This window comes from Hyla sarda, chromosome 8 (assembly GCF_029499605.1).
Source record: "Hyla sarda isolate aHylSar1 chromosome 8, aHylSar1.hap1, whole genome shotgun sequence".
NCBI classification, from domain to species: Eukaryota; Metazoa; Chordata; class Amphibia; order Anura; family Hylidae; genus Hyla; species Hyla sarda.
In genome coordinates this window covers 224966409-224981964 of record NC_079196.1, presented here as the reverse complement: position 1 = coordinate 224981964, position 15556 = coordinate 224966409, and the positions used below count along the sequence as shown (strand labels likewise).

General features: G+C 46.9%; 1 protein-coding gene across 5 annotated transcripts in view; it reads left to right on the top strand.

Moving 5' to 3' along the window:
• Window positions 1-15556, top strand: part of CORO1A (coronin 1A) — a 107518-nt gene that overhangs the window by 78918 nt on the left and 13044 nt on the right. For 2 of the 5 annotated variants that reach the window (XM_056535694.1, XM_056535695.1), the window contains exons 2-4: window positions 4010-4215; window positions 13038-13160; window positions 13349-13478. In XM_056535694.1, the coding sequence (XP_056391669.1) occupies window positions 4018-4215; window positions 13038-13160; window positions 13349-13478 (451 nt within the window). In that variant the 5' untranslated portion in view covers window positions 4010-4017. Of the gene's footprint in view, window positions 1-2541; window positions 2693-4009; window positions 4216-13037; window positions 13161-13348; window positions 13479-15556 lie in introns of those variants that run through there. The other 3 variants (XM_056535697.1, XM_056535696.1, XM_056535693.1) reach the window with 2 other exon arrangements.

Below are 15556 nucleotides of genomic sequence, written 5' to 3'. Positions count from 1 at the left end.
GCGAGGATGCTGAGGAAGCAGAGGCCTTGCCGGAGCGTCGGGGACACCCCAGGGACGCGGCAACAGCGATGGACGGCGGCATCCAGGGCAGCGGTGACGAGCGGTGACGGTCCGGAGTGGCGGGGACAGGTGAGTATAACCTCCAATACCAGTGGTCTTCAACCTGCGGACCTCCAGATGTTGCAAAACTACAACTCCCAGCATGCCCGGACAGCCGTTGGCTGTCCGGGCATGCTGGGTGTTGTAGTTTTGCAACATCTGGAGGTCCGCAGGTTGTAGACCACTGTCCTATACTTTACATTGCACGGATCCCTCGACATGCGATGGTTTCAACAAACGATGGTCCATTTGGAACGGATTACCATTGTATGTCGAGGGACCACTGTATAGTCATATTCTGCAGCTTTCATGAAACTACAGCTCTCCAAGCTGTCAGGGCATGCTGGGAGTTGTAGTGTTACAATAGCGAGCATGAGGAAGTCAGGTGGGGTACAGGGGCGGGCACTATGCGGGAGCTGCAGGATGTGGTGCGGGTGACACAACAGGGTGAAGCAATGATCCTGTTACATCAACCCTTGAGGCTCGGATGTAGAACAATAACGTTGAGTGGCGATGCTATACATGCGCCCAAGCTGCTGCATAACCTCTTTGATGGATGGACTTACCTGATACTGCCCTTCCTGCTTCTCAAAGAGGTTCTGCAGCAGATGCAGATGGTCTCTGGGCCACAATGGGAAATCTGTAACCCTCAGCGTTCACAGAGCTTTATTATTATTATTATAATGTATCCTCCATATCCTTTAGGGTCCACCATAGCCCCCCAACAATGGCCACTGCCAGTGACATCATTGCCCCGTGCCATCATTGCCCTGTATATAGGTGCCCTCCATTGTTAACAGCCCTGGTCTCCTTATATCGGGGCCCGTGTGACCCAGGGTGCAGCTCTACGTTCTATAATATATAGTGACATGGGTGGGTTCAGGGTCCATCATTACCCAACCCCCAACAATGACAATTATTGCCCCCTGTATAGATACACCCAATTGTTGACATCATGATTCTCCTCATATGGGGCCCCTGTGGCCCTAGCTGCAACTGCGCACCCTATAATGTATCTTCATGTATACACATCACAACCTCCCTATTCCTAGTGCCATCGCGGTGGGTTTGGGGTCCACATCACCCCCCTCCCACAATGACAATCCCCAATGCAAATATTTCCCTGTGTGGTGTCCCGGTACTGGACTTGGTCCCGTACCTTTGTCATAAGTCCCCACAGTCAGCGTTCCTCCATGCTTTCGGGGCTCTCCTGGTGGGTTAACCCCCAGTCGCCTCATAATGCTATTCAAAAATGTATATATTTCATATATTTTGTCATAGTGTAATAAATGTACAGGACCTTAGGTCATGTGATCACTAGTGAATTGTGTTATGCAAGGTTCAAGGACCTTTGGGTCATGTGATGGGGTCATGTGATGTGACCATAATGCTTTGGGTCAGGACCGACAGGTCTGGGAACCAATAGGCTTTGATCCTGCCCCTTCAGTATATAAGGGCGCTGTATCTATATCTCTTGGATATGAAACCAAGCACAACTCCGCACAATTCTTCACGTCATGTTAGGCCTCAAGCCTTCAACTTCCGCAGCCTTCTAAACCGTGAGTCAATCCAGCTCCAATCTCACCAATCCTACCTGACGACTGAACCTAAAAATACCCCTAAATTCAGTGGAACAGCGAACTCTACAAAGTCCCAGCCAACCTGTGAGGAGCCTGTATCCCGCTCCTCTTGTAAACGACTGTTTGTTATCTGCATCTGCATAAAATCTGCAGTAAAGTTCTTTCTAGTTTACTACAACTTCTGCTGTGGACAATCCTTCATCCCTCCCTATCGTTCCTGGGACATAGAGGAAGCCCGCACCCTGGCGTCACGACAATCAAGGGTTAATGCTACCCCCTGCATCACTACTCTGCAACACCCCTGTTCGCCCTACACCCCTACAGCTTACCACACCTGCATATGGGTTCACCCCATTGTGAATAGCACTGGCCCGCTTATATGCCTCCCCAACAATGTGGGGTCCTGGTACAATCATTGCCCTGTATGTGGGTTCACCCTATAGTTATTAGCAACGGTTTTCCTCAAATTGGGCCCCTGTGACCCCAGGATGCGACTTCACTTCCTATAATGTATAGGGCCATGGGTGGGTTTAGGGTCCACCATCAACCCATATATAGGAAGACCTCATTGAGATATGAACTGATCCCGTAACATGGGGCCCTTGTGGCCCCAAATGTGAATGTGAGCTCTACACTATCTATATCTATGAACCTCCTCGTCACCAGTGTCATGGCGGTGGGTTTAGGGTCCGCCATCATCTGTATCTGTGGGGGCCCCCATTATTATTGGGGAGTCAGGGTTTGCAAGTCATCATTAACCCCTTTCTTTACTTGCATTTCATAGTGCCATCGACCCCATATCTTGCCTTTACCATGTCCCCTGATTTTTTTTAACACCGCAGTTAACCCCTCCCCTGCTGGGGAGGAAGACAAGACACCCACCCCGCTTCCTGCCATCCTCCTCCTCCTTCACTTTTTAAAGAAAAAAAAAAAAGCAGAAGTTTTTGATGTAGACATAAAGCAGCCGACGCCGAGCATCACTCTCATCGCTGGGCTCCCATCTGCACACTCAGGTAAGGGGGCACTCCGGGGGGTCAAAGGACACAGCTGCCAGGTGACCAGTATGGAGGAGTATGGTCAGCCATGGTCACTCACCCCCAATCTCTTGGGTCGTCTCCAGCTGTGGTCACTGACCGGGCTTTGCCGCTTAGATTTGCCCATCCTCCTTTCGTGTCAGAACCCCCCTATATTCCCCATTTGGATATTGTGTGACCCCCCCATTGGGCTGCATTTAGTCTCAGACAGTGTTTTCCAACCAAGGTGCCTCCAGCTGTTGCAAAACTACAACTTCCAGCATGCCCAGACAGCCTAGACAAGTGGTCTCCAAACTGCAGACCTCCCAGATGTTGCAAAACTACAACTCCCAGCATGCCCGGATAGCCAAAGGCTATCCGGGCATGCTGGGAGTTGTAGTTTTGCAACAGCTGGAGGCACCTTGGTTGTGAAACGCTAGTCTAGTCACTTCCAGAGCTGCATTCACAAACTAGGTTCCATATAGTCTATGGCTTTCCGATAATAGAATTGTGAACGCAGCTCTGGATGTGACTGGAGCATAACGTCTCTCCAGGATCTGTATGACATACTCAACCTGCTGGGAGTTGTAGTTCTCCACCCTGGTTGGGAAAACACTGCTCTAGTCACTTCCAGAGCTGCATTCACAAACTAGGTTCCATATAGTCTATGGCTTTCCGATAATAGAATTGTGAACGCAGCTCTGGATGTGACTGGAGCATAATGTCACGTCTCCCCCGGGGATCTGTACGACATACTCAGCATGCTGGGAGTTGTAGATTTGCAACAGCTGGAGGCACCTTGGTTGTGAAACACTGCTCTAGTCCCTTCCAGAGCTGCATTCACAAACTGGGTTTCCATACAGCTTATGGCTTTCTGACAACAACATTGTAAACGCAGCTCTTCATGTGACTTGAGCATAACGTCTCTCCAGGATCGGTATTACATACTCAACCTGCTGGGAGTTGTAGTTCTCCACCCTGGTTGGGAAAACACTGCACTAGTCACTTCCAGAGCTGCATTCACAAACAAGGTTCCATACAGCTCATGGCTTTCCGATAATAGAATTGTGAACGCAGCTCTGGGTGTGACTGGAGCATAACGTCTCCCCCGGGGATCTGTACAACATACTCAGCGAACTGGGAGTTGTAGTTCTCCACCCTGGTTGCCATGTAAAACTAGACGATTTGTGACCGCTCCGTCTTTTACGCAGCCTCTGCCTGGCACGGGGACCGACCCATGTACCCTTCTTTACGGTTGTCTATGACTTGTGCCCCGTCGTCTATGACCCTCACCATTCTACCCCCCATTTTTCCCAGGCCTCATCATGAGCAGAAAGGTGGTGCGCAGCAGTAAGTTCCGCCACGTCTTCGGGCAGCCGGTGAAGACGGACCAGTGCTACGACGACATCCGAGTGTCCCAGAACACATGGGACAGCAACTTTTGCGCCGTCAACCCCAAGTTCTTGGCCATCGTGGTGGAGGCCAGCGGCGGAGGCGCCTTCATGGTCTTGCCCCTCTCCAAGGTGGGTGATAAATTTGGGGTAGGGCGGAAGGCGTTAATGCCGCGGAGCCGTTTGTGACGCTCTCGATCTTGGGTCAGGATGTTGTGGTTTTTGTCGAAGGAAGTGGAGAGAGCTGATGCAGGTGAAAAGGCTGCAGGGACTTATATGTGCATAGATTGCAGCGGGAGGAAAAGAAACAATGTCGCGTCTGACCCCGCCCACTTCACTGGGGGCGCCTGATGCACATATATAGTAGTAATGACGTCATCAGTTGTAGTGATGTCGTCACACATGGTGTAACATGACATATTAAAGATGGTGTAAGGCAGTATTTCCCAACCAGCGTGCCTCCAGCTGCTGCAAAACTACAACTCCCAGCATGCCCGGACAGCCTTCGGCTGTCCGGGCATGCTGGGAGTTGTAGTTTTGCAACAGCTGGAGGCACGCTGGTTGGGAAAAAAAAACAGCATAGGGTTACGGTGCTCAAACACACACACGTATCACACAGTAGCAGCACACAATGGCCCCTGTGTGTCCCCGTGACATGACCGCTATGTATTTGTAGTGATTTCCTCAGGGGGTTAGGTCGTCTTATGACCAACATAAAATCTGAGGAGCGGAGGATGAGGGTTTAACTCCTTCAGCCTCGTACACGCAGAGAAGTGTAACATACAGTACATCCTGCCGGAGCTGTGAATTATACGCTGCTTAAGTGGAACATATAGCAGTATATATATAGACTTATTCTTTGTCAGTATATATATATATATATATATAGAAAGGGCACTGTATGGGGGTATTACAAAGTATAGTATGTGGTAGCTGGGTGTGATGAGGGCAGATGGCATTAAGCCCTTGTGTTCGTGACGCCAGGGCGTGGTTTAGCCTATAAACACCCGAAGGTATACAGCTGGATCCTGGGCGAGGCGTGGAGGTAATAAAGACTCTGACGCCAAGTTATGGACAACGGTAGCTTTACTGAGGGTAGACAGATGGCAAAGGCTATACAGTTCAGCCAGGGCCCAAGGAGGTGACCAGTGACACAGATACCTTAAGGGCTTGCTGGGGCTTGTAGTAGGACTGGACAATTTAATGCAGACCACGCTGACAGATGACAGGGACTGACTTGACTCATAAAGCTGTGACTTTATCTTACTTGACTTGATGGCGGCTGCAGGACTGGACTTTGAGGCTCCAACTCTCTGGACACACAAACTAGACGACTGCACTGGACCTCAGCCGAAGAGAGAGAAGCTCCACTCAGGGGTTATATGGGGGAGACTAGCAGGGAGCTCATAGGTCACCCTGGGATCACCTGGTCACTGGCACCTCCAATCACATGACATATCACATGACATAACTCTTAAAGATACAAGACATTTTATAATACAATACACTGCAGAACATATGTACAGGGGGGAAACAGGTGCAAGGGGCCCGGGGGACACTAAAGGAGGCTGCCTGACAGGACAGCAAGGGTACGGGGTAACATATCCTGTACTGGGCCACCACAAGTATATAGCACTGTATGGGAGTATTACAGAGTATAGTATACAGCACTGTGTGGGGGTATTACAGAGTATAGTATACAGCACTGTATGGGGGTATTATAGAGTATGGTATACAGCACTGTATGGGGGTATTACAGAGTATAGTATACAGCACTGTATGGGGGTATTACAGAGTATAGTATACAGCACTGTATGGGGGTATTACAGAGTATAGTATACAGCACTGTATGGGGGTATTACAGAGTATAGTATACAGCACTGTATGGAGGTATTACAGAGTATAGTATACAGCACTGTATGGGGGTATTACAGAGTATGGTATACAGCAGTATTTGGTGGTATTAGGTGTATGGTAAATAACAGTATATAGGGGTATTACAGTGTATAGTATATAACAGTATATGGGGATTTTACAGTGTATGGTATATAGCAGTATATGGGGGTATTAGGTGTTTGGTATATAGCAGTATATGAGGATATTACAGTGTATGGTATATAGCAGTATATGGGGTTGTTAGGTGTATGGTATATAGCAGTATATGGGGGTGTTAGGTGTATGGTATATAGCAGTATATGGGGGTGTTAGGTGTATGGTATATAGCAGTATATGGGGGTGTTAGGTGTATGGTATATAGCAGTATATGGGGGTGTTAGGTGTATGGTATATAGCAGTATATGGGGGTGTTAGGTGTATGGTATATAGCAGTATATGGGGGTGTTAGGTGTATGGTATATAGCAGTATATGGGGGTGTTAGGTGTATGGTATATAGCAGTATATGGGGGTGTTAGGTGTATGGTATATAGCAGTATATGGGGGTGTTAGGTGTATGGTATATAGCAGTATATGGGGGTGTTAGGTGTATGGTATATAGCAGTATATGGGGGTGTTAGGTGTATGGTATATAGCAGTATATGGGGGTGTTAGGTGTATGGTATATAGCAGTATATGGGGGTGTTAGGTGTATGGTATATAGCAGTATATGGGGGTGTTAGGTGTATGGTATATAGCAGTATATGGGGGTGTTAGGTGTATGGTATATAGCAGTATATGGGGGTGTTAGGTGTATGGTATATAGCAGTATATGGGGGTGTTAGGTGTATGGTATATAGCAGTATATGGGGGTGTTAGGTGTATGGTATATAGCAGTATATGGGGGTGTTAGGTGTATGGTATATAGCAGTATATGGGGGTGTTAGGTGTATGGTATATAGCAGTATATGCATACAAAAAAATACAAAAATTCAATTACCGTAATTACTCCAATAAAGTGAAAAAAGGTGAAGAATTGATTCCATTATAACGTGAACATTTCAAATCATCAAATCTTTACTGAAGAAATGCCCCTCTGGAGCCGGCAGCTTGTGATGTCATAGCCCCGCCCCCTCAAAGCAAGTCTATGGGAGGGGGCGTGACAGCCGTCACGCCCCCTCCCATAGACTTGCATTGAGGGGGTAGGGCGTGAGGTGATGAGGGGGCGGGGCTATGACATCACAAGCTCCCGGCGGCGGCTCCAGCGTTCGGAACAGTTTTTTCCAAATGCTGAGCAGCGGAGTACCCCTTTAATATCTACATCTTGGCAACAAGGTGAGGACACCCCTAAGTGGAAATGTCCAAACTTTCCCTCCCAGTGTCATGTGACTGTTAGTGTTGCAAGGTCTCAGGTGTGAATGGGGAACAGGTGTCTTAAATTTGGCGTTATCGCTCTCCCACTCTCTAATACTGGTCAATGGCACCTCATGGCAAAGAACTGAGCTGCAGAACCTTGGGCAAGACCATAGAGAGCCTTAATAGGACAGGTACCGCCAGAACAGGTCAAAGAAGTTGAGTGCAAGTGCTCAGCGTCATATCCAGAGTTTGATCTTTGGGAGATAGACGTATAAATGCTGCCAGCATTGCTGTAGAGTAGACATGGGTAACCTTCGGCACTGCAGATGTTTTGGACTACATCTCCCAATGATACTTCGGCAGCATTTTGGCTAAAAGAGCATCATGGGAGATGTAGTGCCCAAGAGGCTTAACCCCTTAAGGACCAAGCCCATTTTCACCTTAGAGGGTTCCTCCGCTCCCCAGCATCCTGAACATTGAGTTCCTGAACGCTGTGTGCGGGCTTCAGTTTTCACGCCCCTTCCCATAGGCTTGCATTGAGGGGACGTCACATGATGGGGTGTGATGTCACGAGGGGGCGGGCGTGAACACGGAACAGCGTTCAGGAACTCAATGTTCCGGATGCTGGGGAACGGAGGAACCTTTTAAGGACAGAAGCATTTTTTGCACATCTGACCACTGTCACTTTAAAGGGGTTATCCAGGAAAAAACTTTTTTATATATCAACTGGCTCCAGAAAGTTAAACAGATTTGTAAACTACTTCTATAAAAAAAATCTTAATCCTTTCAGTACTTATGAGCTTCTGAAGTTAAGGTTGTTCTTTTCTGTCTAAGTGCTCTCTGATGACACGTGTCTCGGGAACTGCCCAGTTTAGAAGCAAATCCCCATAGCAAACCTCTTCTAAACTGGGCGTTTCCCGAGACAGGTGTCATCAGAGAGGACTTAGACAGAAAAGAACAACCTTAACTTAAGAAGCTCATAAGTACTGAAAGGATTAAGATTTTTTTTATAGAAGTAGTTTACAAATCTGTTTAACTTTCTGGAGCCAGTTGATATATAAAAAAAAAAGTTTTTTTCCTGGATAACCCCTTTAAGCATTAATAACTCTGATGCTTTTACCTTTCATTCTAATTCTGAGATTGTTTTTTTGTGACAAATTCTACTTTATGTTAGTGGTAAAATGTTGTCGATACTTGCATCATTTCTTGGTGAAAAATTCCAAAATTTGATGAAAAAATTGAAAATTTTGCATTTTTTTAAACTTTGAAGCTCTCTGCTTGTAAGGAAAATGGATATTCCAAATAAATTATATATTGATTCACATCTACAATATGTCTACTTCATGTTTGCATCATAAAATTGACAAGTTTTTACTTTTGGAAGACACCAGAGGCTTCAAAGTTCAGCAGCAATTTTCCAATTTTTCACAAAATTTTCAAAATCTGAATTTTTCAGGGACCAGTTCAGTTTTGAAGTGGATTTGAAGGGTCTTCATATTAGAAATACCTCATAAATGACCCCATTATAAAATCTGCACCCCCCAAAGTATTCAAAATGACATTCAGTAAGTGTGTTAACCCTTTAGGTGTTTCACAGGAATAGCAGCAAAGTGAAGGAGAAAATTCACAATCTTCATTTTTTACACTCGCATGTTCTTGTAGACCCAATTTTTTTAATTTTTACAAGTGGTAATAGGAGAAAAAGCCCCCAAAATGTGTAGCCCAATTTCTCTCCAGTAAGGAAATACCTCATATGTCTATGTCAAGTGTTCGGCGGGCGCAGTAGAGGGCTCAGAAGGGAAGGGGCGACAATGGGATTTTGGAGAGTGAGTTTTTCTGAAATGGTTTTTGGGGGGCATGTCACATTTAGGAAGCCCCTATGGTGCCAGAACAGCAGAAAACCCCACATGGCATACTATTTTGGAAACTAGACCCCTCAAGGCACGTAACAAGGGGTACAGTGAGCCTTAACTACCCCACAGGTGTTTGACGACTTTTTGTTAAAGTTGGATGTGTAAATTTTTTTTTTTCCACAAAATTGCTGTTTTGTCCCTAAATTTTACATTTTTACAAGGGGTAATAGGAGAAAATGTCCCAATGACAGTGTGAGGGTGTAGTGTATATGTAGTGTTTTTCTCTTTATTTTGTGTAGTGTAGTGTAGTGTTTTTAGGGTACATTCGCACTGGCGGGGGTTTACAGCGAGCTTCCCGCTGGTAGGTTGAGCTGCGGCAGAACATTTGCTGCATCTCAAACTTGCAGCAGAAAACTCACTGAAAACCCTGTACATTCACATGGGGGGGGGGGGGCTAATGGAGGAAAACCTTCAGCTATTGCAAAACTAGAACTCCCAGCATGCACTGACAGACCATACATGCAGGGAATTGTAGTTATGCAACAGCTGGAGGCACACTGCTACAACTCCCAGCATGCCCTTCGGATGTCTGTAAATGCTGGGAGTTATAGTTATGCAACAGCTGGATGCACACTTTTTCATAGAAAAAATGTGCCTCCATCTGTTGCATAACTACAACCCAGAGCATGCACAGACTACCAAAGGGCATGCTGGGAGTTGTAGTATGAACTCCAGCTGTTGCAAAACTACAGTAGTATAGTATGCCCTTTGGCTGTGCATGCTGAGAGTTGTTGCTCACCTCCTGCTGTATCCTGCCTCCTGCACCGCCGGGACCGCCGCTGCTGCCACCGCTCCTGTTGCTTTGTCTTGCAGCTGCCGATCCTAAGGGGGACCCCCGCAGGCCCCGATCACCGCCACGATTGCCGCCCCGATCACCGCCCAGCAGTGTAGTGATTGGTTAATCGTTCCGACTGATCAATCATGTGATCGTAAGGTGGCACCCGTGCTGGGTAAGGGTGAATGGGGCTGTCTCGGACAGCCCCATTAACCCTTTTTTTCTGTGTCACCGGAGTCCCGATTGACCCGGAATTGCCACAAATTGCCGGTCTGACTTGATCAGTGATCGCCGACATGGCGAGGGGGGGGGGGGTATGGGGCTGCATAGGGTGCCTGCTGAATGATTTCAGCAGGCATCCCGGTCCAGTCCCCGCCCAGCGAGCGGTGGGGACCGGAATTCCCACGGGCATACAGATACGTCCTTGGTCTTTAAGTGGTTAATGGGGTACTCCGCTGGAAAACATTTTTTTTACATTTTTTTTTTAATCAACTGGTGCCAGAAAGTTAAATAGATTTGAAAATTGCTTCTATTATTCAAATCTTAATCCTTCCTGTACTTATCAGCTGCTATTTGCTCCACAGGAAGTTGTTTTTTCTTCTTGAATTTCCTTTCTGTCTATCCTGCTCCGGACAGTTCCTGACATGGACAGAGGTGTCAGCAGAGAGCAGTGTGGTCAGACAGAAAGGAAATTCAAAAAGAAAAGAACTTCCTGTGGATCATAACAGCAGCTGATAAGTACTGGAAGGAGTAAGATTTACAAATCTGTTTAACTTTCTGGCATCAGGTGATTTAAAAAAAATAAAAAGCAGAGTACCCTTTTAAGACAGTGCTGGAAAATAATGGGGGGGGGGGGGGGGCACGCAAAACATTAGAGAGACTTTGGTCCTGATTAGGACATATTTTTACCGATCTTTTATGGTTAGGTTTCACCAGACGAGCGGATTGGTTCGGTTAAATTCATCCGTTGTGTATGAAACATACGGGCGCCAAAAAGCGTCTTCTTCCCCCCCCCTGGTGTTATCTGAACATCTGAGTGCGCCCTCCGTGATGGGGAAGTGACTCCTCGCCTCAGACTTGTCCTTATTTGGTCCTGTAGGTCGACGGCTGCGACACCTTCCTGGTTACAAACCACAACGAGGGAACGAGAACGAGTGTGAAACACCCACATCACTATTGTCACCAGCGCGCACCGATGCAGAGCATCTCACCGCAGCACATCGAGTACCTGATAACCAATATGACAGGGCTGTTGCAAAACTACAACTCCCAGCATGCCCGGACAGCCTTCGGCTGTCCGGGCATGCTGGGAGTTGTAGTTTTGCAACAGCTGAAGGCACACTGGTTTGGTAAAACAGGGGTACTCCGGTGGAAAACATAATATTTTTAAATCAACTGGGGCCAGAAAGTTAAACAGATTTGTAAATGACTTCTATTAAAAAATCTTTATCCTTCCAGTACTTTTTAGCAGCTGTATACTACAGAGGAAATTCATTTCTTTTTGAATTTCTTTTTTGTCTTGTCCACAGTGCTCTCTGCTGACACCTCTGTCCGTGTCAGGGACTGTCCAGAGCAGTATAGGTTTGCTATGGGGATTTTCTCCTGCTCTGGACAGTTCCCGATACGGGCATCAGGTGTCAGCAGAGAGCACTGTGGACAAGACAAAAAAAAGAAATTCAAAAAGAAATTAATTTCCTCTGTAGCATACAGCTGCTAAAAAAGTACTGGAAGGGTAAAGACTGGTGCCAGAAATGTAAACAGATACTTCCTGCACTTCTCAGCTGCTATACGCTCCACAGGAAGTTCTTTTCTTTTTTAATTTCCTTTCTGCCTGACCACAGTGCTCTCTGCTGACACCTCTGTCTATGTCAGGAACTGTCCAGAGCAGGAGAGGTTTTCTATGGGGATTTGCTCCTGCTCTGGACAGTTCCTTAAATGGACAGAGGTGTCAGCAGGGAGCACTGTGGTCAGACAGAAAAGAAATTCAAAAAGAAAAGAACTTCCTGTGGAGCATAAAGCTGCTAAAAAGTACTGGAAGGGTAAAGATTTTTTAATAGAAGTTATTTACAATTCTGTGTAAAGGGGTACTCCCATGGAAAATGTTTTTTTATTTTAATCAACTGGTGCCAGAAAGTTAAACAGATTTGTAAATGACTTCTATTAAAAAATATCTTAATCCTTCCAGTACTTTTTAGGGGCTGTATATGACAGAGGAAATTATTTTCTTTTTGGATTTCTCTGATGTCCAAAAAGACATCAGAGAAATTGGGATTTTCTCCTGCTCTGGACAGTTCCTAAAATGGACAGCAGAGTTCAGCAGAGAGCACTGTGGTCATGACATCAGAGAAATCCAAAAAGAAAAAACATTTCCTCTGTAGTATACAGCCCCTTAAAAGTACTGGAAGGATTAAGATTTTTTAATAGAAGTGATTTACAAATCTGTTTAAATTTCTGGCACCAGTTGATTAAAAATAAAAAAATAAAAAAAAATGTTTTCCACCGGAGTACCCCTTTAAGGTTATGTTGAGGCTTGTTGGTTGTGAATCTTGTCAGATGCTGCCATCTAGTGGCCAAAGGACAGTAGGCAGATGCATGTTTTACAGTAGTGTGTCTCCAGCTGTTCCAAAACTACAAGGATTGCACTACACTAGTGTTGCCCAAGCAGGGTGTCTCCAGCTGTTGCCAAACTATAACAGTCGAAGGCTGTCCGGGCATGCTGGGAGTTGTAGTTTGGCAACAGCTGGAGGGCCGCAGGTTGGACGCCACAGCATAGGGTCGAAGAGAGCTGTTCTGCTTCCTGTGCACAAATCTCACTGCTGCCCCCTTGTGTCTGTATCATGTAGTGACATTCGTACAGTAATGTATAACCCCTAACGCAGTGGTCTTCAACCTGCGGACCTCCAGATGTTGCAACACTACAACTCCCAGCATGCCCGGACAGCCGTTGGCTGTCCGGGCATGCTGGGAGTTGTAGTTTTGCAGCATCTGGAGGTCCGCAGGTTGGAGACCACTGTCCTAACGTGTCATCTCTCCACAGACAGGACGATTGGATAAGTCCCAGCCGGTGGTTTGTGGGCACACGGCCCCGGTGCTGGACATCGACTGGTGCCCGCACAACGACAACGTCATCGCCAGCGGCTCAGAGGACTGCACTGTCATGGTAAGAACTGATGGGGCCTATGGCATCTATCAGGCAGATCCTGGAATGGGAGGACGGGATGCTCCATGCTGCCCTCTGTTGGTGGCCATTTCTGGGCACCTTCATGGGCACTATACAAGTGTATATATATATATATGCTTTGTATTATATTCACAGCCTTCTACTCACGTCTCCACTTTTTGCAACAGGTTTGGGAGATCCCGGACGGCGGCCTGACCCGCTCCCTCACAGAGCCCATCGTCACCCTGGAAGGTCACACAAAGAGGGTGGGGATCGTGTTGTGGCACCCGACTGCCCAGAACGTCCTGCTGAGTGCCGGTAAGAAAACTGTACGGCCCACATCATCTACCGCAACATCAGTGTGGGGGAGGATAGCCCTGTCCTGTACTGTGACGTCATATACCGCAACATCAGTGTGGGGGAGGATAGCGGTGTCCTGTACTGTGACGTCATCTACCGCAACATCAGTGTGGGGGAGGATAGCCCTGTCCTGTACTGTGACGTCATCTACCGCAACATCAGTGTGGGGGAGGATAGCCCTGTCCTGTACTGTGACGTCATATATCGTAGTGTTAGTGTGGGGGAGGATAGCCCTGTCCTGTACTGTGACGTCATATACCGCAACATCAGTGTGGGGGAGGATAGCCCTGTCCTGTACTGTGACGTCATATATCGTAGTGTTAGTGTGGGGGAGGATAGCCCTGTCCTGTACTATGACATCATATATCGTAGTGTTAGTGTGGGGGAGGATAGCCCTGTCCTGTACTATGACATCATATATCATAGTGTTAGTGTGGGGGAGGATAGCCCTGTCCTGTACTATGACGTCATATATCGTAGTGTTAGTGTGGGGGAGGATAGCCATGTCCTGTACTATGACGTCATATATCATAGTGTTAGTGTGGGGAAGGATAGCCCTGTCCTGTACTATGACGTCATATATCATAGTGTTAGTGTGGGGGAGGATAGCCCTGTCCTGTACTGTGACGTCATATATCGTAGTGTTAGTGTGGGGGAGGATAGCCATGTCCTGTACTATGACGTCATATATCGTAGTGTTAGTGTGGGGGAGGATAGCCATGTCCTGTACTATGACGTCATATATCATAGTGTTAGTGTGGGGAAGGATAGCCCTGTCCTGTACTATGACGTCATATACCGTAGTGTTAGTGTGGGGGAGGATAGCCATGTCCTGTACTATGACGTCATATATCGTAGTGTTAGTGTGGGGGAGGATAGCCATGTCCTGTACTATGACGTTATATACCGTAGTGTTAGTGTGGAGGAGGATAGTCCTGTCCTGTACTATGACGTCATATATCGGTGCTAGTGTGGGGGAGGATAGCCCTGTCCTGTGACATCATATATCGTAGTGTTAGTGTGGGGGAGGATAGCCCTGTCCTGTACTATGACGTCATATACCGTAGTGTTAGTGTGGGGGAGGATAGCCCTGTCCTGTACTATGACGTCATATATCGTAGTGTTAGTGTGGGGGAGGATAGCCCTGTCCTGTACTATGACGTCATATATCATAGTGTTAGTGTGGGGAGGATAGCGGTGTCCTGTACTATGACGTCATATATCGTAGTGTTAGTGTGGGGAAGGATAGCGGTGTCCTGTACTATGACGTCATATATCGTAGTGTTAGTGTGGAGGAGGATAGCCCTGTCCTGTACTATGATGACATATATTGTAGTGTTAGTGTGGGGGAGGATAGCCCTGTCCTGTACTATGACGTCATATATTATAGTGATAGTGTGGGGGAGGATAGCCATGTCCTGTACTATGACGTCATATATCATAGTGTTAGTGTGGGGGAGGATAGCCATGTCCTGTACTATGACGTCATATATCATAGTGTTAGTGTGGGGAAGGATAGCCCTGTCCTGTACTATGACGTCATATATCGTAGTGTTAGTGTGGGGGAGGATAGCCCTGTCCTGTACTATGACGTCATATACCGTAGTGTTAGTGTGGAGGAGGATAGTCCTGTCCTGTACTATGACGTCATATATCGGTGCTAGTGTGGGGGAGGATAGCCCTGTCCTGTGACATCATATATCGTAGTGTTAGTGTGGGGGAGGATAGCCCTGTCCTGTACTATGACGTCATATACCGTAGTGTTAGTGTGGGGGAGGATAGCCCTGTCCTGTACTATGACGTCATATATCGTAGTGTTAGTGTGGGGGAGGATAGCCCTGTCCTGTACTATGACGTCATATATCATAGTGTTAGTGTGGAGGAGGATAGTCCTGTCCTGTACTATGACGTCATATATCGTAGTGTTAGTGTGGGGGAGGATAGCCCTGTCCTGTGACATCATATATCGTAGTGTTAGTGTGGGGAGGATAGCCCTGTCCGGTACTATGACGTCATATATCGTATTGTTAGTGTGG